Source organism: Pleurodeles waltl, chromosome 7 (genome assembly GCF_031143425.1).
Source record: "Pleurodeles waltl isolate 20211129_DDA chromosome 7, aPleWal1.hap1.20221129, whole genome shotgun sequence".
NCBI classification, from domain to species: Eukaryota; Metazoa; Chordata; class Amphibia; order Caudata; family Salamandridae; genus Pleurodeles; species Pleurodeles waltl.
Window position 1 is genome coordinate 605,623,138 of NC_090446.1, and position 22,933 is coordinate 605,646,070.

At 46.3% G+C, this 22,933-nt stretch overlaps 1 protein-coding gene across 7 annotated transcripts in view; it reads right to left on the reverse strand.

The window, feature by feature from the left end:
• The window catches only part of FGFR4 (fibroblast growth factor receptor 4), a 45,564-nt gene that overhangs the window by 14,636 nt on the left and 7,995 nt on the right, over window positions 1–22,933 (reverse strand). For 5 of the 7 annotated variants that reach the window (XM_069244527.1, XM_069244525.1, XM_069244531.1 and 2 more), the window contains exons 2-11: window positions 22,608–22,763; window positions 13,311–13,565; window positions 12,180–12,278; window positions 11,529–11,695; window positions 9,781–9,904; window positions 3,117–3,307; window positions 2,405–2,543; window positions 1,735–1,928; window positions 855–1,000; window positions 557–678 (exon numbers count right to left, since the gene is read on the reverse strand). In XM_069244527.1, the coding sequence (XP_069100628.1) occupies window positions 557–678; window positions 855–1,000; window positions 1,735–1,928; window positions 2,405–2,543; window positions 3,117–3,307; window positions 9,781–9,904; window positions 11,529–11,695; window positions 12,180–12,278; window positions 13,311–13,565; window positions 22,608–22,746 (1,576 nt within the window). In that variant the 5' untranslated portion in view covers window positions 22,747–22,763. The remainder of the gene's footprint in view (window positions 1–556; window positions 679–854; window positions 1,001–1,734; window positions 1,929–2,404; window positions 2,544–3,116; window positions 3,308–9,780; window positions 9,905–11,528; window positions 11,696–12,179; window positions 12,279–13,310; window positions 13,566–22,607; window positions 22,764–22,933) is intronic. The other 2 variants (XM_069244530.1, XM_069244526.1) reach the window with 1 other exon arrangement.

Consider the following 22,933-nt stretch of genomic DNA (forward strand, 5'->3'; position numbering starts at 1 on the left):
CATCCAAAGTTGTGGCACCAGAAAAATAAATCTACTCCATTGTAGTTAGAGGTGCACTCACATCTAGAAGGCACAATTTTAGCTTTTCAGTGGGCTTCAATAGTAGAGCAATTTGACAAACTGTACAAAAACTGGTTACTATTTCAAAGAAAGTGAGAATCTCTTTAAAGTTTTGTTTGTGTTTACCTAAAGACAAGCTATGCTTTCTCATTTAATTTAGTGGTGGGGTGTTGCCATGTTCAATTGCTGTTTCTGTACTTAAGAATTATTTAGCTTTCCAGAACATACCTCTTTTTTGTTGCTCGAGTCATGAAGGTAAAACGTTTTGTCAAGGTGGTTGTAGATAAGGAAAGCCACAGACTGAAAATGTGTAATGTCGTGCCTTCATTGTGTGAGACAGGAAGGTGCTGAAGAAAGGAATAACCCGAGGTGAGGACCTCTAGCCAACAGGGAAGCTCTACTGTGACATCAGGCAGAGGCCAAAACGGACTACAGAAGAGAGGTAGAAAGGTGGCTTAAAAGGGTAAAGGGGAAAAGGGAAAGAAGGCAACCCTACCTTTTAGCATCTTGATGGCCACGGTGATCGCTTTATCAGGTTGATCCTTGTTGATACCGTAGGCTTCTGCTCGAACGACTTGACCGAAGCAGCCCTCCCCAAGGGGCTTTCCCAAAACTAATCTGCAAAGAAAGAACAAATAAAGAGTGTTCAAATTGCATTTATATAGTGCTTACTACTCCTGATGAGGTGTTGAAGGGTGAAATCTTATTGGATACCCCATGGATATCAAATCTGGAGTCCCAAACCTACATAGAACAGCACACTGAAAATCTCTGAGATCAACCTGTACACTTACCTCTCGCGGGGAAACTCCCATTTGGAATCCAGAGGTAAGTCGAACTCCAGAACTCCAGGCAACATAGGGGTGCAGCTGGATGAAAGGCGGGTGACCCTCACAAGAGAGGTGCTAGACTTCCCAGAGGAACTTGACTCCAAGGAAAACTGAAAATGAAAGTCAGAAGGTAATGTATGAGAGAAACGTGAGGGAGAGGACCAGAAAAGAAATGAAACAGAGAGAGGGGTGAGAGGAAGAAGAAAAAAAATAACATTATAAGTAATAGAGAGGAACTGATAGAGGGAGGGGAAGCAAAAAAGGAGAGAGGGAAAACAAATGAGTAACTGGAAAGAAGACCAGTGGGGAGAGAGGAACAGAAAGGAAAGTGGAAAAGAGGGAAATGGAAAGATGGAACAGGGAAAAGCATAAAAATAGGAGGGAAGAACGGGCAAAAAAGAAAGATACTAATGGCATGGAAGGAACAGATGGTAGCAATGGATAGTGGGATGGGAACTGTGGAAAAAAGCAACAGAGGCGGAAGAGGCAGAAAAGGGAAAGGTGCAAAAAAAGAGAAAAAAGGCAAACTGAAAGAGGGGTACACTGGCAGTGAATGTGTCAAGAAGCAGGGGCGTGACAGTCATGTAGAGGAACATGGGAGAGAAAACGATGGATGAGAGAGGAAAGGATGGAGAGAAATACTAAAGTTGAGAGGGACAGAGAAGACAGAGTAATGGGAGAGAGACAAACGCAAGGGTGGGAAATGGGAGAGATACTAAAGGTATACACAGGTAATTCAACAGGAATACAACGACAGGAATGGCCAAGAAGAGGGAGGGATATACAAACAGGTTAAATAGAAAGAAGACAAAAGTAAGAGAAGAGAAAGGAAAGGAGCACACACCTGTCTCATGAGAGGGAACCTGGAGAGCTTGTGTACAGTAGCCGGCTCCAGGTGAGTCTTGGTTGGTGGCAGCTGCATCCTGCAGAGTACGACGATCACGGCCGCCATAAGGAGTGCGAGTGAGCCTGATGTATATATAATGATGTCTGTGTAACGTGTTTCTGGGCCCTCTGCTTCCTTAGCAAAGTCTTCTTCTGGAGAAGAGAAGGGAATGTCAGACTGTATGCTCTCCCTCATGCCACACCCCTGAAGCACCCCACTCAACTACCAGTGAAGCTATCCACCTACTGACACATCCCAAGAATCCTCCTGCAAGCATCCCCCACCTACTAACATCTCATGCATTTTCACTTGTTGGCTTTTCAAGTTACTCCCATCCTAACAACACCCTTTTCAGCCCTCAGACATTCCACCTGTTCTGTCAGAGTCCCTACCCACAGTATCTCTTCCACCGCCCTAAAAGCCCTTTGCCTCAACTGATTTTTCCCATTAACCATCAAAGTTTGTCTGTGGCTGCACTCTAGGCACAGCTTCACCTTTACAGTACCCCTACCTCTTCTGTCTCATCTGGCACGATCTCCTGCTTCACCCACAACTCTCTGCCCAACTCTTCACAGCCGTCTGCCTAACCTGGCATAAACCCATCCTCTACAAAGGTCCCCTGTCTCACCTGGCAGAACAGTCAACCAGGCTGACTGGTAGGAAAGGCCAATGGAGTTGCCTGCAAGGCAGGTGTATTCACCGGCATCTTCAAATGACACATTATGCAGATAAAGCACCTCTACCTCTGAACTGTTGATGTCTGCTGTCTGGAAAATGAGGAGAGTAAAGTGAGAAGTTGTAAGTACATTTGAAACAGCCAAAGAAAATCAATGACACAGAGTAATCATTCAGAAAGTGGAGTGCAGCCATAACATTGTTTTTTAACACTAGAAGTGAAAGCAAGGCCAGGAACTAAAAGTGTGTATATCAGGCAGAAATACTGTACTTAAATGTTTTATTGAGCATTTTTTATAATTTAATGTTGCACATTGATGCTGATGTCAGAACGCAGTGTTGCTGTTCTATGGTGTTATGTTGTGCATTTTAACTGAGTGTTGTGATGCACAGTTTCAGATTGCATAGTAATGTGCACTGTGGAAGATCTCTTGGTGTTTTGTTGCATTGTTATTCTGATCTCTTGCTGCTGTGTAATGCAGGGCTGTGGTGTTGTTAACTGTTGCTAATCTCATTTTTTTGCATTACTGATCTCGGAGTGTTTTGTTTTGCTGTGTTCATGATCTACGGTCCCTGCATTGCTTCTGAGTTAAAGCAGAAAATGGACAGCAGACCATGCCACCTTCTGAATGAATTTCACATTTGTGTGTGTCTGGGGGCCTCACCTTGAGAACCTGCACGAAGGGGACCCCATCTGGTCCATAACGGCTGCCGTTCACCTCGATGTGTTTCAGCCACTGGATGTGTGGCTGGGCGTCGCTGTAGACCTTGCAGAAGAACTGCACATCACTGCCCAGCATGGCTGTAGTGTTGGCCGGTAACCCTGCCTGCAGAATTGGTCGGTGAGGCGACCTCTCTGGAAGTGGAAAATAACCACAACTTGTCAGAGGGCAACAAAAGTAGTTGGATGAATTCTCATCAAACATTGAGCTATAGGCAGGCCCATTTGGGTTCATGGGTCTCAAGTGAAGAGTAACAAGATTAGAAAATGACATTACTTGTAATACTATTCTGTCATCACTGTACTTTCCACAACAAGTGGCGGAAGATGCAGTAATGTTAATGCATTAACAAACCCACATTTATTTATTGATATAAAGATGTCAGTGGACCCCTTCTGGAGATGTCTGAATGTATAAAACACTGAAAACTAAAGATTTATGAACGTATCAATGAACAGATTCTGGAGACACTTGAACCTATCAAAGCTGTTATGCTGAAGACTTAGGAATATTTTCAGGATTCTGTACTGGAGATTTGTAATTGATCGATGTTTATATACTGAAACTAAAATGCCGGATATTTATGGAACTTTAAAGATCACACACTAAAACTATCTGAATACATATCCAGTTCTGTATATTTGCAGACAATTAAAGATTCCATTATGCTGGCATGGGGCATCAACTTCTGAAAATAATAAGGGTTCTAAAACAATCCTGGTATTACAGCATCAGCTCGTGCAGCAAATGAGCAAGAGACTTTACGTGGTGAGTGTGTGTTTTTAGGATGAAAGGAGATTGATGAGAAGGTAGTCCAAGGATTTTTGGAAAAATATTGTTCATTGGCGCCTTATGATGCAATATTCTTAAATAAATGACCCCAATGCGACATTGCTTTAAAAAATGAGATATTTAAGAAGTTGTTAATAAATCAGAGGGTTTTTAGTTATGTATGCACACAAGTAAAACAAAATTACATTGATTTGTCTTTTCACTGTACTTCAAAACTTGAATGCCATCACATTCCACAGTCAAACGGCCCCAAAAAAATTAGCCTCATTTTTAATATGTAAAATTTTGCACGGCCGTCCCAATCAGGGGGGGGAGGGGGTGGCGCTGGACAGATGGGGTGGGGGTCTGGGAGCAGCAGGCTCCCCGGCCCCCACCGCATTACAAGAATGCAGCCAATTGGCTGTTGTGCTGTCGTGGCCCCAGATGCACTGTTTGTGCTTCCGGGGTCACACACACAAATGACATCACAGGCCGGCCTTGAAAGGGCAGCCGCGGTCGCCGAGTGCGTCTCTTGCTCGCTGACCTGACCAGGGCCCCAGCAGACCCCGGGAAGCGATCACTGGTCCTTTTGGGGTGGAGTCTGAGGGTGGCGGGTGCACCAGAGGTAGATATCCAGCTGGCAGGCAGGCCCACTCCACAGTAATACAGTTGGGAAGGGATACAAACACCCTGATGGAGATCCTACCACTGGGATTCATGGCGGAGGAGGGGCAGGGATTGGGGGTACTAGAAAAACAGTCATGATCTCATTCACAACCACCAACATTGGGTACACAGGAACAAACTGTTTTTAGTCAGTGTAAGAAATGAGGATGTATTAGCGTACTTTGTTAAGGCTAGGCATCCATTGGAAACTTGGTTAATACTTTGTGAATATGATTGTGGTTACTGCGTATAATTTTAATGAGTATGATTAAACAATGTTTTGTCAACAATAAAATATGACCGAGGGTTCTCAACCCCTAACTCCAAAAACAAGTGTGGGTGAATTTAAAGTAGGCTTAAGGAGGAGGGGGTGAGTGGTGGATGGTGGTAGGAGGCCTCGGCGATAACCGGCCATATGAAAAGAAGGTATTTTTTTTTACACATTGCTGTCTTTCATATTTGTTATTATTTCATTCTACCCACAGAGCCCCATCACAAACGTTTGTTAGCATATCATCTCTTTGAAATCACATAATGAAAACTTAACTATGGTTGGTTAAAAGTTATTCTCTGTACTCTCCTCAATTCCCATTAACCTGTCCCTGCACTGGAACAAACAGCTAATCCTGCATGGAATGAAAAGTGATCTAAGTGCCTTGTCGTGTTCCATTATTGTTCTGATCAGTCTCCAGGTGTGGGAGTGCTGCAGCACCTGCTGCACCCCAATTCCAGCATCCCTGGGAGGTTGGTACCTCTGAAAGGAAAGGCCAGCAGCACTGGTGTAAAAAGCAACATGCCAAGCAAATGCATTCTTATTCACAACGTCAACTGATAATAAGGGGCATGTTTACAAACACCTAGCACCACATTGCGCTGACACAGCGTTTTACACGCATAATGTATGAAATGGGGACACACTCTGACGCAGGGATGCCCCGAAAAAATGTTGCAGTGAAACTTACATTTCACTGCACCATTTTTTCAGTCATTTTTAACGGCTGCTTAGAGGAGGCGTTAAAATGACACACCCATTTTAATCAATGGGCCTCCCTGTGCTTTGTTCCACTAGCATCAACATTTTTTATGCTAGTGCAGCAAAGAGCCACAATAGAGTAAAAAATGGACGCTATTGCCCTAACGACCTCCATGGTGTGCTGTATTCTAAATACGGCGCAATCACTTGTCTTTAGGTGGGGCAGGGGCAACGCAAGCAAAGTGACGCATCGGGACCCATGTGCCACTTTCTTGTAAATATACGCCTAAGATTTTTCTCACAGCCAAGATGTGTACTCTGCCCATCTCCTTTATTTGCTCCCAACATATCTGGAAAAATACAAGCAGTTTATGAAAGTCGCAATGAGTACTCTTTGTTTTGGCACCATAGTTAAAGATCCACATCTTCACTCTGGCACGGAGATGGATATGTTTGCTTCAATAAAATAATGTCACTCCTCGAAGTGCTTGAAAGCACACAGAACAAAAACTAACTTCCTTGACAAAGTAAGCGGACAGAAAACTGATTTACAGGCCACCAACGAAAGCACAGGAACAACTAGTAAGTGGTTCAAAACAGGCTGTCAAACTCATAATAAGCTTAGAATGTCAGACCAGCTTCAACAGTCTCTCTGGGCCCATAGAACAGTGCAAAACCTGTAGGCAGGGCCACTGGAACTATACGGCATGGGAGGGCCAAATTGTGCAGCAGGAAAACACAAATTATGCAGCAAAAATGCAGCATACTTTGTAATATTACTTCATTATTTCAACATCTTTAAAACTGATAACACTCTGGGCATTGGTTGCACCTCGCTAGTCCCATTTTAATACCCAAACGTAGCAATAAGCAACAAAAAGGTGACCAGACAAGTTTTGCAAAGGGCCTTACACTGCGCGGCAAAACGTGTCGCTGCACTTTTAATAACTTTTGAACCATTTGAGCTAGAAACAAACTTTTTTGTTGAAATCTGCAGATTATGCGACAGATGATGGATTATGTGGCAAATGAGGCAAATCTGTAATTATGCAAAAATCGCAGCACAATCGGCAACAGTTGCAGCTGTCTTTGCAAACTGTTCAAGCACTACATCCCAAAACAATGTTTCAGGTATAACTGCAACCAAAATAAAAACTAGACTCTGAAAACATTCACACATACTAAGTAAGCAATATTCCTACTGCTAAGATGCTGAAGTGCAAACACAAAGAGACCCCAAACCCCCCTTTGAAGTGCAGAAAAGCGCTTTAACAGTGGGGGGACGGATTACACAGAGAAACCGTGAGCTTTCATGCCTTGTGCCTGACTCTGCCTCAGCCCTCGCGGTATTTCAGAAGTGCAAATCTTCCAATGTAAAGACAGGCCAGCCATTCACTAATCTCACGCCAAGCCTTCCATGCTAGGCCTTCGAGTAAGGGTACCTATGCCACCTGAAATTGTCACCTGTTGTGTAACACACCGTGCTTGTACTTTTCCCTCACCCCATCATGTGTCACCCTATGCCTGCTTCGCGATCAATCAGATCATCACACCACTCTCACGCGGCCAATGACGCTACGAAATCGATGCACCGGAAATGGACGTGGAGCCTCAAAACAAAAGTCCAAAGCACAGAACTGCCCAGTGCAACGGCAGTTTACAAAATTAGAATTTTTGTGCCGTGTAAAGTCCTCTCCGTGTATTTACTCTGCAAATATCTGTGTGCTCGCAGCGATTTGCATTGTGTGTACCGAGCAGAGTCTCTGGGGCGGAGGGGGAGGGAGCGCGGGATTTATGTTGGGATGGGGGAGGGGTACTGTCCGAGGCACTGGGCAGGCCCCTCCCAGGTACAGCGTGGCTGGACTGGGCACGGTGTAGCTGGAGCTGCGGCAGGTTAATGACAGGCTGCCTGAAGCAAGGAGACAAGACGGTGCTGGGGAATGAGGCGGGGTGGTAGGAGCTGTGTGGGTGGGTGGGGGCTGGTTACTGATTCCTCACAGTTTATGGCTCCACCATGGCTCTGCTCTTTGAAGTTTCTTGGTGTAGGGGGGTGACCTCTGAGAGTCCCGGGCTGGTCCAGAGGAATGGGCCTGTGATGCAATGTTGCCTGGTCTGTGTCTGCACAAGCTCACCAGTGCACCTCCTGCCCCCTACCACCCCAGGTGGAAATTCCAGTTGGCCAGTTACAATTATTTTAGAGTCCAGTTGGGGCATGTGGCCTTTTGGGCACTGGACATAATTGTTACTTGGGAAACCTACTTTACAGTTTCTGTTATCTAAAATTATGTTTTATCCGTCCGTTGAGTAATTTTGGGGTCTTGCCTCAAAGATATTTAGGGCCGTATTTATACTCCGTTTGCGCCGAATTTGCGTCGTTTTTTTCGACGCAAATTCGACGCTAAACTAACGCCAACTAACGCCATATTTATACTATGGCGTTAGAGGCGAATAGCGCCAAAGTTCCCGGAATGTGCGTCATTTTTTAGCGTGAACCCCTTCCTTGCGTTAATGATATGCAAGGGAGGCGTTCCCGTCTAAAAAATGACTCCCAGGCCTTTACGTGGTATTTATACTCCCGGGCAAAAGAGACGCCCGGGAGTGGGCGTGGCTAAAAACGGCGCATTTGCGCCGCTTTTTAACGCCTGGGTCAGGCATGGCGTTAAGGGACAAGTGGGCTCAAAATGAGCCCAGAGTGCCCTCCCCTGCCCCCAGGGACCCCCCCTGCCACCCTTGCCCACCCCAGGAGGACACCCAAGGCTGGAGGGACCCACCCCAGGGACATTCAGGTAAGTATTTTTTTATTTTTTTTTAATAATTTTTTTTGGCATAGGGGGGCCTGATTTGTGCCCCCCTACATGCCACTATGCCCAATGACCATGCCCAGGGGACAGAAGTCCCCTGGGCATGGCCATTGGGCAAGGGGGCATGACTCCTATCTTTACAATGATAGGAGTCATGTTGATGGGGGATGGGCGTCGAAAATAAATGGCGCAAGTCGGGTTACGACGATTTTTTCGACGTAACCTGACTTGCCCCATTTTAAGACGCCCATGCGCCATTTTCCCCCTACGCCGGCGCTGCCTGGTGTACGTGGTTTTTCTCGCGCACACCAGGCAGCGCCGGTCTGCTTGCGCCGGCTAACGCCATTCAATAAATACGGCGCCCGCATGGCGCTTCAGAATGGCGTTAGCCGGCGCAAAACTTTTTGACGCTAAACTGCGTTAGCGCAGTTTAGCGTCAAAAAGTATAAATATGGGCCTTAATGTGGAAATGTCCAGCTCGGAAAATGCGGAGTATTAAAGTGATACGTGATCTGTGAGATCACCACTCCTCTTGTGTTGCCCCCGAAGTTGCTTAATGTGGAAATATCCCGGCTCTGGTGGGCGTGGTATTACGATGCTAGGATAGCTTTTGTATTCTTGGACTGAACTGATGTCAAACCCCACCTCTTTCCCCTTTATTATCACTCCTGTTTAGTATTCCTCATGGCTCTCTATAACTCCAAAACATTGCTTTTTGTTTCTAGTCAATATGCTGTAAATCTTGTAAATTGCGCGAAGTGCTTTGCAGCTCTTTGGTGCCTTGTATGCTACAATATAGACGTTTCTAAACAAAGTAAATGAAATAGGGGAAATGCTACAATTCCCCTTCAAATTATAGGCAATTACACACTGATTACAATGAATTTTCATGAAATTCAATAGATATACCAACAGGGATAATTTATGATCTATCAAATTAATTTCCATCACGAGAAGCCCTGAAGGTGGAGGAGGTGAACAAACTTGAAATGGAGGCCTTGCTGGGAGGTTGAACTAGTGAGACTAACAGTAAGGTGTACAGGAGAGAATATCTGGGTTCTGGGTGGGGTTGGAGACTAGGGGTTTAGGAGAGCTAGAGAGATGGGCGCTGGTTTTAAAGCTCATATGGGATGAGCCCAGAGAATGGCTGGATCAGGAAGGCTGATAACTCCTGGTGGGAGGAAGACCCTGGCATTCCTATGATAAACGTTAGAAATTGAGGCCCTGAGAGAAAGTTTGCATGAAAGGCCCAGGGAGAGAGGATGGGTGGATGAATAGGGCAGGGTGGCTGGGTCGGAATGTATGGGGGAAGACAGGATGGGTGGAGGGCAACTAGGAGAGAGGCCTGGAGGGGTGAGGCTGGGGTAAGGGCTGGTTTAATGAGTCAGGTACTCACCAAGCACATCCAAGAGGTAACTGTAGCTAATGCTGCCAAACTTGTTCTCCACTAGGCAGGTATAATTGCCACGGTCCGAGGGTACCACACTCTCCATGACCAGGCTCCAGTGCTGGTGGCGCAGCTAAACGGAGGACACAAAGAAACTTAAAGACATGGAGGAAGCATTGCACACTCCCCAGACCCTTCTTAACTTGCTCACACTACCAGACACATCCCTCCAGCTCACACTGCTGACTGATAGGCTCATCAGTACCCACCTTATTTGAGACTTGCTGGGATGGAGCACAGAAGAAGGTCAGCACAATAAGCGTGCCACCACTCACCTTACTGTCTTAGGGAGAGGTATTAAGGGCGGCAACTTCTTGGGCATCCCTGTTTGCTCCTGTGACCACAAGACCAGAAGTAACTGGGACGGGTGCGTCTGTAAATGGAAGCCACCACTGCCCTTGCACTCAGACTGTGAGAGGGAATGGATGCAGGCTAATACAGCAAGAGAGTGGGGAGTGGTCAGTGGAAGGAAGCTCTCAGTGTCCCACCTGAGAAAGGAGAGGATCCCATTGTGAAAAAGACATCAGATAATCTTATCCCCAGTGTGCAGCCCACTTCCAACCACCAGACTGCCTCACTCTGAAACCTACTACAAGTTAAGAAAACATTGGTACAAAAAGGACCCTTTGGGTAAAACAACTCAGAACCAAAGGAGATAAGAGCACCTATGACACAGGCAAATGGTGTGCTTGAGAGTTGTTTGCCAGTTAAACAAGAAGCCTTGAGTTCCCATCCCATCTCAGAAATGAGGTTTTCATGTACCCGAAAAGCAGCAGACGCATTTGGGGACATATTTATAAGCCCCTAGTGCCACACTGGCGTAATTTTGTTTCACCCTAATGTTGCCCAACGAGGCTAAAACCCTTGTGCCATATTTACAAAGTGGTGCAATTAATGCATTGCACCACTTTGTAACCCTTTCCGCTACATTATGCCTGCGCCAGGAATAATGTATGCAATAGGGGCGTTCCCCCTTTAGGGGGGCTGAAAAAATGGTGCATGAAAATCTAATAGATTTCCTTGTGTCATTTGTACAGCACTTTTAATGCCTGCTCAGCAGGCATTAAAAGGGGGCTTCAATTATTTATAATGGGCCCCTATGTACTCTGCAGGAGTAGCACCAATATTGTGGGGCTACTCCTGCAGAGTACATCAATAGTGTCACATAGAATTATAATGTTGCCCCCTATCCAGTGCTACGGTGTGCCATAGTTTAAATACGGTGCGCACGTGGTGGCGGTTGGGGGGGGGGGGGGGGGCGTTTGGGGCTTAGGGAAAGTGGCTCTGTACTCAGTACAGTGCCACTTTCCATTAATCTGCCCCTATGTCTTAAACTACCCTGCCCTGTTAACACTGTGTCCTCAACCCTCTTAAATCCAGCTTAATGCACCTTCATTCCACACAGCAGTCCCCGCTAAATCCCTATGAAAGCTTTGCCCTGCTAACATTGTACCTTCAAATTCCTCCGGTCCCACAAATGTACCATAAAATACTCAAATGCTCTTTTCTGACACCTAATGAACCTAGGCCTCTGCCAGTCTCACACTAATCCCTACTCCTCAGCGTTAAGCAAACCAGCACACACCACACAATGTGGAAAGGCTACACAGCACAAGCAGTGCAGACACCACATAACACCAGCATGGTCAGGCTCTCACATCCCACCGCTACTCTCTGTAATTAACTACTGGTCTTACCCTGATACCTCCAATGCGGTGCTCTCCACCAAACTCTCGCCCATTCTTGAGCCAGCGAATGCCTGGGGTGGGATTGCCAGCAGATGGACATCGGAACTTGACGGTATTACCAGCCGGCACTGCATACAGCTTCTTGTCCATGCGCTGCGGCTGGCTCCAGAAGGGTGCTAAAAAAATAGAAGCAGACATCAATATTGAGCTCCAAAGATGGCACTCAAACATGCATTGATTCATTCATTTTCCATGCAGACCTTCCCTGATACAACATTCAATACCTCACCAGCTGTCTAAAACTGAAGCACCCCCTCTGCATCATTTACTGCTGCACCGACTGGCGAACCATTAAGCTTTAACACTACCTTTTACCGACCACTATTGTCTATAACATTAATATTCACTGTATTTTTTACTATCCAAACCACATGCTTTCTCCCATATGGACGGAGAATTGCCAGGGCCACAAAGAGGCTCAGACTCAGGAGCAGACACTGGGGAACTGCATGCAGCTCCCGCCTCCCAGCTCCCCAAGCCTTGTACAGGCCCATCTCTGAAGTCAGGCACTGAATTCCACAGTCAGACCTGTCATTATCTTTTATGGCCTTTTACCTGTGTCAGGGGAAGGGTGTGACTGTAGACAGTTCAAACACTCACCCCGGTAAGAAGTAGAGTAAGGAGGGTCTTCTCCCATGTCGCCTGCAGAGTCCTCCCTGCCATGATCTTCGTCATCATCATCCCCTGAGGCCAAAGAGTCTGCGAAGAAAATACCATAGAAAACGTACTTAGCGGTTAGAATGAACACCTCCCTCCAAGTCATTAAGAACACTGTTTCCAAATCGGGAATTTTACAGCCTAAAACATTCTGTGAGTGTTTTGGTCTTGTTTTGCTTCCATTGAGCTAATTAGAGTAACACACCTGAAAATAATGATTTGCAGGCGAAAAGGTCAGGACAGGAGATAGACTCCATACTGACCTATTCTGAGTTGGTCAACTTCTTAGCGACCCCCCATAATGTGACCCCTGATACCAGCACTTCCTGTCCACATATGAATGAGTCTTCATGCCCTTTAATCAAAATTTTAGTTGACAAGTTCCAAATGGTATCTTCTGGCTCTCGTTGGTGACATAAGAGTTCATATACCTGAGACCCTGCCATGAGGTATTCTTCTCCATAACCATCAAACTAGCTACCCAGGATTACTGTGTGATATTTTACACAGCTGGTGAGTACAGAGCACATAAAAATACCAGCCATATTAGTGAATAATATCAACCTCCAACGAGCAAGAGAAATCTCACTCTGGTCTGTGTCTTAGAATTCTGGAGACCTGGGTGAAAGGATATTGGATCGTGCTTCAAAGCCATGCTAATAGCAAAACAGTGCTATAAAAATCTCTGATAACCTAAGATATTACATAGGACAACCTCAGATTCCTGTGTATTGAGCCCAACACCCCCGATAAACTGTTGCGATAAACTCTGGACCCAGACTCGTCTATTAAACTCCAGCCCCAGATTACCACCAAGGTTAGTCTGGCCTGGCTCTAAATTTCCCTCCAGTAAACTTCTGTCATTGGCTGATGCCAAACGATCCATAGATAAATGTACCTGGAGGAATTTCTAGCCTCTTTTTCCCAGTCAGTACTCTCAGGACCCAGATTACTGGCATTTAAACCTCAACCCATGTTCTCCGCTCAGAAAGTTTAGACCCCAGTGCCAAATCTAACCTCCAGGTGAGCTGGTGCCTCAAATCCTAATCAGATAGGTTTTCACCACGTCCTTACCTACGACTGAGATGGTGAAGTTGCGCAGGATGTGGCCTGTGCCGGGAACGACGCACAGGTAGAGCCCCGAGTCTTCATAGGTCACATCGGCGATCTCCAGTACTGTGTCAGTGAGCCGAATTCGCCCCCCGTGCTGCAGGCGGGTGCTCTCCTTGTACCAGTTTACAATGGTGGTCTGGTTGGTGTCACAAAAGAGCCGCAGAGCATTACCAGGGTCCAACAGGAAGTGTTCCTCTTCTTCAGATACCAACTCTGCTGAAGTGAAAGACAGGAGGTGACATTTTGGTGAACATCAACCTTAATCAGAGTGGAATATGCAGTGAGGCCAAAGCCTCTTTCAGACATCCTGGCAAAGGGCAAGGCTGGACAGGGTTTCAAAGGCGGATTATAATGAACAGGGCATTACGTCCACATTAGAAACATTCTTTAAAATATTGATAATTTATACAGCATACATCACAAAAGCCAAAGTACCTTTGCCTTTAAATAAGAGTTTTGATTATCACCAAGATCAAATGTTTTTACTGTAGTGCACTTGCATGGACATGTGCATGACCTTTAGACTCACAAAGTAAGAGGAATCGTTGCTTCTCGGCAGACTTCAAACAAGCACTGGCATAGCCAAAAGGTCTTGCCTATGCAAGATCTATTAGCTTTGTCAATGTTTTATAGTCCAAGAAGGGACACCCGTCAGTTCAACATCCTTTAATTCTGGACAAATCACTTAATCATCTCATACTTAAAAATAAATGAAAGTGAAGTAGCGTAATGTAACTGGCGCTAAGCTCTTCAATACCTTCGAAAGAAATATAGTTTATCTAAAACTGCACTGGTTGATCTGGTGTTTGCATGTTTAGTTTCCCACAATGGTGCCACAAACACCTAATACTGAAGTGGGTAGACTGCGTGCCTTTAAAACAGACATGTATTGCTACTACAGTCTACAATGCACAGGCAGTTACTTAATGCTCACTCTCTATGCTGTTCCAGAAATATGATCTAAACTCAGATGTGTTTCTGTTAGGATATCTAGTCTAGTGGTGCGAGCCCTAAGATAATCAAGGAAGGGTGACTTCTACAAAACAGGCACTACGCGGTGTAGAGTGGGGTAGGGCCACGTTAAGTGACACAAAGTTAGAACAGGTCCAGGCTTCGGAGGCTCGCTACAGAAAAGAGGGGTTCAAGACTTTAGAGGATTACAGAGGGCTCAGAGAACACCCCTAGCTCAAAGAGCAAGTGCACAGGGCACTTAAGGCACTAACGGGCATATTTATATTTTGCCTGCGCCGTTTTAGAGTCAATAATTTTGACGCTGAGCTAACACCATATTTATATTTTGCAGCTAGACGTGTCTAGTGTCAAAATATTAGAGTTAGCATCATGTTGTGGATGTGGCAAACTTCCTTGCGCTAATTAGATGCTAGGTAGGCAAGCCTACTTAGTGCCATTATTTAACGCCTGGGTCAGACCAGGAGTTAGGGTACCTGTGGACCCATTCCCATGGCCAAACACCATGGAATGGGCCCACAGATGCCCAGCAACATCCCCACCCACACCAGAGGGACACCTTAGGATGGAAGAACCCATCCTGGGTAAGTATGTTGTTATTTATTTTTTTATGTGCATTGGGGGCCCCTTACATTGGGCCCCCTGACTGGCACGGGGTCTTATGGCCTTGCCCAGGGGACACTGGACCCTGTGCTGGCCACAGGGGTGGTGGGCATGACTCCTGTCTTTACTAAGGCAGGAGTCATTTTTGGGTGCTAGTGTGTCAGAAAAATACACTATGCTGGTTAGCGGCATTTTTATTGCCACTAACCAGCCTAGTGTCATTACTGGATGACTAACACCTTTTATCCTACCGCCATCCGCCCCAGCTAGTATCTTTTTTGTAGACGCTAGCTTATCCTTAGCGCCGGCATGCGCCATTCCATAGATATTGCCATGGCTTCCGCTATGGAATGGCGCTCGCCGACACTAAGGATTTTGCTGCAAAACTATGTTAGTGCAGTTTTGTGGCAAACACCATAAATATGCCCCTAAGTGCTCCAACAGCGTATGTACCGCAGCAGTTACATGTAGGACAGGCAGGGGCTCTGGTCCCGTTAGCTGGAGAAGCACTGTCGGTGACACAGTCCCACTCCTTATTCAAGAGCAAGCCCCAAAGTGAACCACGCAGTCACAGACCGGAGAGTGTCAGCGAGAGTACAAGAGGGACATACAGAGTAAGAAAAACAAAGTCAGTGACACAAAAGGAAAGACGAGAGGAGACAAGCGGACACAGAATATTTAAAATACGGATAGAGACGGAGGTCTACACACGGCGCGCAGAGCACGAGTGAGAAACAGAGCGAGAGAGAGAGAAGGCAGGAGCGAGAGAGGATGGACAGGGGCTCAGACAGCGATAAAGCAGAATCTGAGACCAATAAGCACAGCACACAAAGACATCCACACGAAGAATAACAGAGAGGACAAGAGAAAGACATAGAGTCGAAAAGTTAGAGTCAAGTATTGTTCCATGTATTTAGATTGTTGACAAATTCATCCAGTGGTTTGGGATTGAGCAACGCACAACAACGTGCACCAAGAAGGATACAAGCAGCATGTGCAAGGCCTTTATGGAGCAATTGCACCCGCCTAAGGGTATGGGAGGTAAGGCTGGGATGTGCACATTTCACAAGCCCTGTGATGGGTGAGACAGTACACATTGGAGGATCTGAGGTCTTATGTAAGTGGGCTACTGAGAAAGTGATGACTGGTTACTGTTGGGTTAGAACGAAAGAGGAGACGAAAAGAGTGACTTGTGACGCAGTAAGTGCTTGGGATGGGTGGCTGGCTAATTACGATATGCATTCTCTTCTCCCAACCCCACCTCCAAGCCCTGGGTTCCCACTGAAAAGACAGTGACTTGCTCTCTTCCCTTGCCCATTCTGCCTGCAGATGGACAACCTTTGAACTTTGCCCCCCTTTCAGGGAGTGATCCCATTCAGCAGGGGGCGCAGGATTGAGTAGTCACACAGAAAGGCCTGTGACAGCCTGACAGATGCTGGAATGAACCTGTCACAGGCTGGTGACCTCCCCATGACAGGTCTACGAGGGACCTCTATTGTATGAACTCAAGATTAAGGCCCAACCCACCATCTTAACCGAGGCTGGGGAACATCTAAACCACAGTTTCTCCCTCTTTCGCTCCCACCACCTCCCCGCGCCTCTCGTCCTATTACTAGCCCGATCCTCTTTCATTCCTCGCGCGCTGGTCCCTCTGTCCCACTCCCTCTTCTGTCATCCCTCCCTTGTCACCTACGTATGTCCATCCAAGCGCTAGCAGGCTAGTTCTGAGTGAGCCGGGCAGTAACGCGCGTGCGGCCTTACCGAGGCACCAGTCTTTCAACTGAGCGGCTGTGTCCCAAGCTTATCGGCGTTTCCGAGGCAGCAGACTGGCGTGTGACTGACTCTGCACCATCCTGACTGTCGGGGCTGGCCTTTATAATGCGCGAGCAGGGGCGCCGAGATATAGTGCCAATTAAAGATGGCAGATAAGAGGGCGCCAAATTGTGTTTCGCCCAGGGCGCTTTCTGAGCAACGGCCAGCTCTGCTGAAGCACGGACCTGGGGCAGGCAAGTTACTATCTACGTCTCATCCCTAACGACTTCCAGAGGTGCAGGCCTGGCAAACACGCTCCCGCAGGCAAGGACGGGGCGGGTGGCCATGTGCCAGGAGGAGTGACCGGCACACCGGGGATATCCCTAACTCCTTCTCGCGTGCAGCTGCCCCTTCTGACCTTGTCCTTCCGCCCCCCTGTCCCTTAACTTGACCACTGCCCGACCCCGCAACCCCTCCAGGGCGCCATTCTCGCTGTTGATTTTGCTCCTTGTGGGGGGTACGGGAAAGGAGGGGTACATTATGCCTATTTTTTGCGTGATGGGATCCCGCCTCTGAGTGAAGTTCCCAGTCCTATATCAGTGGACTGCAACTCCCAGGGCGTGGGTGGGGCTGATAAAGCAAAGCAGCAGCTGAGCTAAGTGTGGAGATGCCATGTGTCCCACCCCCAAAGCTCCTCAAAACATCCAGGGTGAAGGAAGAGGGGTTGCACCTCAACAAACCCATTCATTGCCCCTCCCAGCCTCCAACAGTGAGGGAATGAGAAATGCCATTCAACAAACGCCCCCCCTCCCGGTAACAAACTCACAGACAAACCCTCTACCATTTGTTGAATCAAGATGGGCGCTGTGTGGAGAGATCTCGAGTTTGGCCCTTGGCAGGTAGGAGTATCTACTCCCGCCCTGTGCTGTGTTGTAGTGATTCTGGGAAGATACTGTGAAACTACGGGATGTCACTAGGCAGCACTGGGGTGTCACAATGGAGCCTGGTGACGTCTATATGAGGTCTCCCCGAGTTGTTAAAGGGGCAAGGAATTATGCTTTGATACCTTGGGATGTCACAATGCACCTAGAAGTCCTCGGATGTCACTAGGCAATCACGGATTGTCACTAGGCAGGTCTGGGATGTCACAGTGTGGCCAACGGACGCCAGACTGTGGTCTTGGGATGTCCCTAAGAAGCCCTAGATGGTGCTAGCATGAGGTCCTAAAATGTCATTATGCTGTCACAGGATCTCACAAACAGATCCTACGGTGTCACCACGAGATCCTGAGATGCTTTCATGCACCCTTAAGGGTATTATTATGAGTCCCTGGGATGTCGCCATAAGATCACAATATGTTACAGTGTAGATCTAGGTCCTGTGTACCAGTTTATGCTTCACTCTTGCTCTGGTACAGGACACTGTGATATCAAAAGATGACTTTTAAAGAGTGCCCTTTCTGAAAAATTCATACATTTCGATGCTTAAGATGAAGATTTGTGGAACATACTTGATGGTTGCTAAAACACCCTGGTTTGTGGTCGCGGAAGTTACCATAGAAAGCGATCGAACTATTTTATAATATTAACAAATTAACTGGCCTCGATCTCACCGGAAAAAGTGGATTGCATGTACTATAAAAATGCCAAGGAACAAATTATAAAAGTGGGGATGCAGAATATGTGCAGATAATGGACTACTGGATGCTAGATGTAATTGTAAAACTTTCTGGAGATTGTAAATTGTTTGCTTTTTTACATAATTGTACCTCTTTATGTACCATGAACAGCTATGTGAATGAATTGTAAACAAAATGTTTTTTCAAAGGGAATCGATGTGGGAAGAATGACACAAATGATAATATATGGTACATATTTATATAATATGCTGGAACTAGGTATCTCTGTAATACTGTTAGGAGTGAAGGTACAGTAAAGATTGCCACCAGATGGTAATCCTTCTTACCCTTTATCTCCAGGTCCCCATAACCCAAACTGAGTTTTGCACACGTTTTCTTTGATACACTTTCAGACATAATTCCTCATCTCTCCTACCAAACCATTCTAAATGGTTTCAACAGCTTGTCTCATCATTTGAACAAGATTCAGCCCACTAGATAATACCGAAAAAGAGGTTAAATCTCAAACAGCTGGCGGAGGACACCACAATCATGGCTGAGGACACACTCAACACTATTTATAGCTACTTGGCCTCCTCAATGTGGACACCTTCTCTATAATTCCATAGGATGACCTCTTAGCCTTATAGTTAGACATTTTAGCTTCATCAATCTGCAAGCCAACCATGTGGCCCCCAGATCGCAGCAAGGTCATGTCCAAGGGAATGATAAAATGAAATTCTACAAGCAATCTTGGAACTCACAGCCTATGCAGACCCCCTCATCGCACGGTCACAAGGTTCAAGACATTCTTGAACTGGCTTACCAACACCTTTAACATTATGGTTCCTGTCACCACCTACTTCCGACCAAGGAGAATGGTAAGTTGATCATCATCTCTTTCTTGGACAACCATAACAAAGAAGGCAGAAAATGGAATGGCCAGCATTACTCATCCTTCCAGACCTTTCAGCAGATTTCAATAACCTTGACATCCTTGAACAACTAAGCAATTGTGAGTCATTAGCTACTGGCCAAGACCTTTCTGTCTGATTAATCCCTAATATTTTTAGACCTTTTTCAGTGCGAACCCTGCGTATTTGAAAGAGGTGTCAAAAGGGTTCCACTGTATCTCCTTTTATAGTCAGTACCATCTTCTTCCGACGTGGCACTGTGGCATCTAATTCATTACTTTGGACATGCATATTATGCTTCAATGCTGACACGAGTGCTTTTCATTGATACTGAGTACTTGAATCTTTGCTCAAAGGTAACCTCTGAATGTTCCAAAATCAGTTCAAGCTATATTCAGACATGAATGATAAAATAACACATTGAGCTAAAGCATAGAACATACATTCACTTTCTATTGGCCCATCCTCCTCGGACCCATGACAGTATATAACCTAATCATCTACCTTTATCTGGACGGCTGACCAGCTCGCTGGTGCCCAAAGTTAACAAAGTAGTTGAAAGTACATTGTATTAATGACAGCCCGTTGGTAAGTCTTCTTATTTTTTCAAGCTAATGGAATCCATCTAGATTTCCTCTTTTCGCTCCTGTACAGACATCAGTGCATACAAAACACATTGGGCAGACTCTATATTGCCAGTAGGAGACCAGAACATTTCTGCATTGAACACTCTGCAGTGGTTGCACACAGAATTGTCACTAGGGCATTCCACATAATACATAAGGGCAGACCACACAAATTCATACACATTAATCTTGTCTCTATATCACCCAAGGCTCTCCACACTCTCGACTCCCTACACAATTGAACCTCTTGTCACCCATGCTTCTGGAAAACACGTGTCTTTCTACAACCCAAACTCTAATAAACACGACAGGGTAATTCTTAAAACATATTAGGTTTGCCTGAAGTAAGAGGCAGGAGGAGATTGATCAGCCTCGACCAAGAGGGTACTGAACTCTTGTGACTATGCGCATGCAACACAATAATGTATTTGATGCAATTAAAACCCTTGCTGGCTGCCTTAAGAAATGAGTAGTACAGGGGTCTGAACACTTTCCAATCTTGAATCTGTCTGGTGCCAGAACACAACACCACATGATCAACAATTTCCTCACGCGGAAAAACAGGAAATAAGACAACTGGCTACATTTTAATATTTTATTGCAAGTTAACCTTCGAATCAAACATTTCAACACTTAACAGTACCAATGCACCAAAGTACACTAAACACACCAACACTCTCATGCAGCCAATGTGGCGTCAAGTAGCTGTGGAGGTAGTGGAACCTGCCTCTTTCCATCACATTCTGATGCAACACATCCGACAAAGAGGAGCAAGTCACTCCAACAGTACTAAATTCAGTCAGGTTACCTTAACAGATCCAAGTAATCTGCAAGAAGTAGTACACACCACTGGGCCTAACAGCACGATCCTTCCAGCGGTGCCTGTGGTGATTCCTGATACCAATTTCACAAAGCTGCATCCAAAAAGGGGGTGTTCTTGAGTCGCCTCTGATAAATACCCCCTCGGTAGGAAGTGAAGCACTAAACCTGTCCCCGACTTCCTGTCTCCCACCCCACGAGACGATGAACAGAAAACTCCACTTATTCTCCATGGAGCCTACCCTGCCTCGGGGCCAGTGAGTCGCAGGTTCATGGGGCCCATGGCACTGGGCCCTGACTATTCTCATCACACTCCGATGGAACTCAGAGACATACAGGAGCACCCCAACACCACTACGTTCAACTAAGTTGCCTCAACAGATCCAGTGATGTGTCTTATTTCTTGCAGATTGTGCCTCTGCAGCGATTACATAAAATAAGGCTGAGTACACAAGATACGCGTAACACTAGAAGAAGTATAGATGGCAACAGGCATTTACCACACCGAATATTCAGGACAGTTCCACAATGTCATACAACCATCAGAACGTTAACTAGTAGCAAGCTGCTTCAGGCCAGACCCCATAAAATCCAACCCAACTAAACATACTACGTTTAAAGTGCAACATTATTCTCTAGAGTACTCCGCAACTACTGACTATTGCACATACCAAACCTGATACTTTAGACAGCGCCACTCCTGTCATAAAAACACAATGGACTCAGTCCCCTGGATCGTCTTTGCTATGCAATGAAAAAACTGCACCAGGCAGGCAGATCTTACAAGCATCAATCACACTAAACTACCTAAACATAATGAATAAACCCATTGATTACCAGCACATCCATGGAGGCCTTGATCAACCAGCCACCGAACATAAAAGACCTCTCTTGGGGCACACTACCAAGTACAGCAGGTGACATTCAACTACTCACAACAATAAATATCCACAAGTAGGTTCAGCATTAAATCCTAGAGATAAGTGGGAATCCAGTTCTCAGAGGATCCACACTACACAGGCCATACCAATGGCAGATGTATGCGACATACAAATAATGGTAAATAACCATGTTTCTTCCTCGAGGTCTTGAAACAATGTGTCTCTCGTCCAAATGCTTACTGTACCCACTATCAATACCAGAGATGCATCAGCCATGTGTGGAAGACTGACCTCCTTAAATGTGTCCCCTCTATTGAGGCCCATCCTCCTTTTATGGACTCAAGGATTGCGTCCCCGCACATCTTCACCATCGAAGACCCTATCTTGGCATCAAGATATTGCTTCATTAGTTAATGTGTGTTCCTTTTCCTACCCCCAATTCCTCTCAGCACTCTCCTGAGATGGCGAGAATGTGGTATTACACCTCCCAGCATTCCCTGCATAAATAAACCTAGGAACACATCAGAACACTGTGCTCAGAAGTGCACGTCTTTAAATACTGGCCACAGTACCTGCCTCTAGAGGTTCATTCCCCTGTCCCTTGCTCCCAGTGCCGCCCCATACTCCATAGTCCCTTAATCGCTAGGGATCCATGCATGTCCTGTTCCTTGTAGGTCCCACTCGCCAGCCAGATACTACTCCTCATATACCCACTCTTACTTTCCTGCCCTCAGATAGGATCCTGGAAGTGAAGAGTGCAGACGGTGCCAGGGGACCACAAAGAAGCAGTGTCAGGTCTCATCATCCTCTGCACCCGTCTGCTCCCTCCTCATGTTGCAGAAGTCATGGTCCTGGGCACTGTACCACCTTCCCGTCGGCCATCCTGGCCCTTCGCTACCTCGTCCACTCTTTTCTTACCCTCAGCCCGCACCTGCTCTCCTTCCTTCAGGTATGGCCCAGATGAGTGCAGGCAGGACATGGAGCACCACGGAGGCCTTGACCTAATCATCTTGGCCAGGTACTCACTCCTTAACCCTCTGTAGTACCACGCCCTCTCTCCCCTCCATTGATCTTACCTTGATTTGCTTTCCTTCCCTCTGGTAGGGTCCTGGCACAGGAAAGCGCAGAGAAGGCCAGAAGCCCACAAAGGAGCAGGGCCAGGGGCCTCGTTGTCCTGTTCCACCGGATGTCCCTAGAATCCTTCTGTACCCCCATCTCTAGGTCACACGGCCCTGTGGGGAGACAAAGAGGAGGTGATTAGAGTGATGAAGGTGATCTTCAGGAAAGGTGCTTTGGGTTTCACCCCCAGTTTTCATAGTTTTGACGAACAGTAAAAAAAATTGCAGTTACTATAGAATACGTTTTTTTTTTTTAACTTATACTTTATAAAGGGGTTCGATAG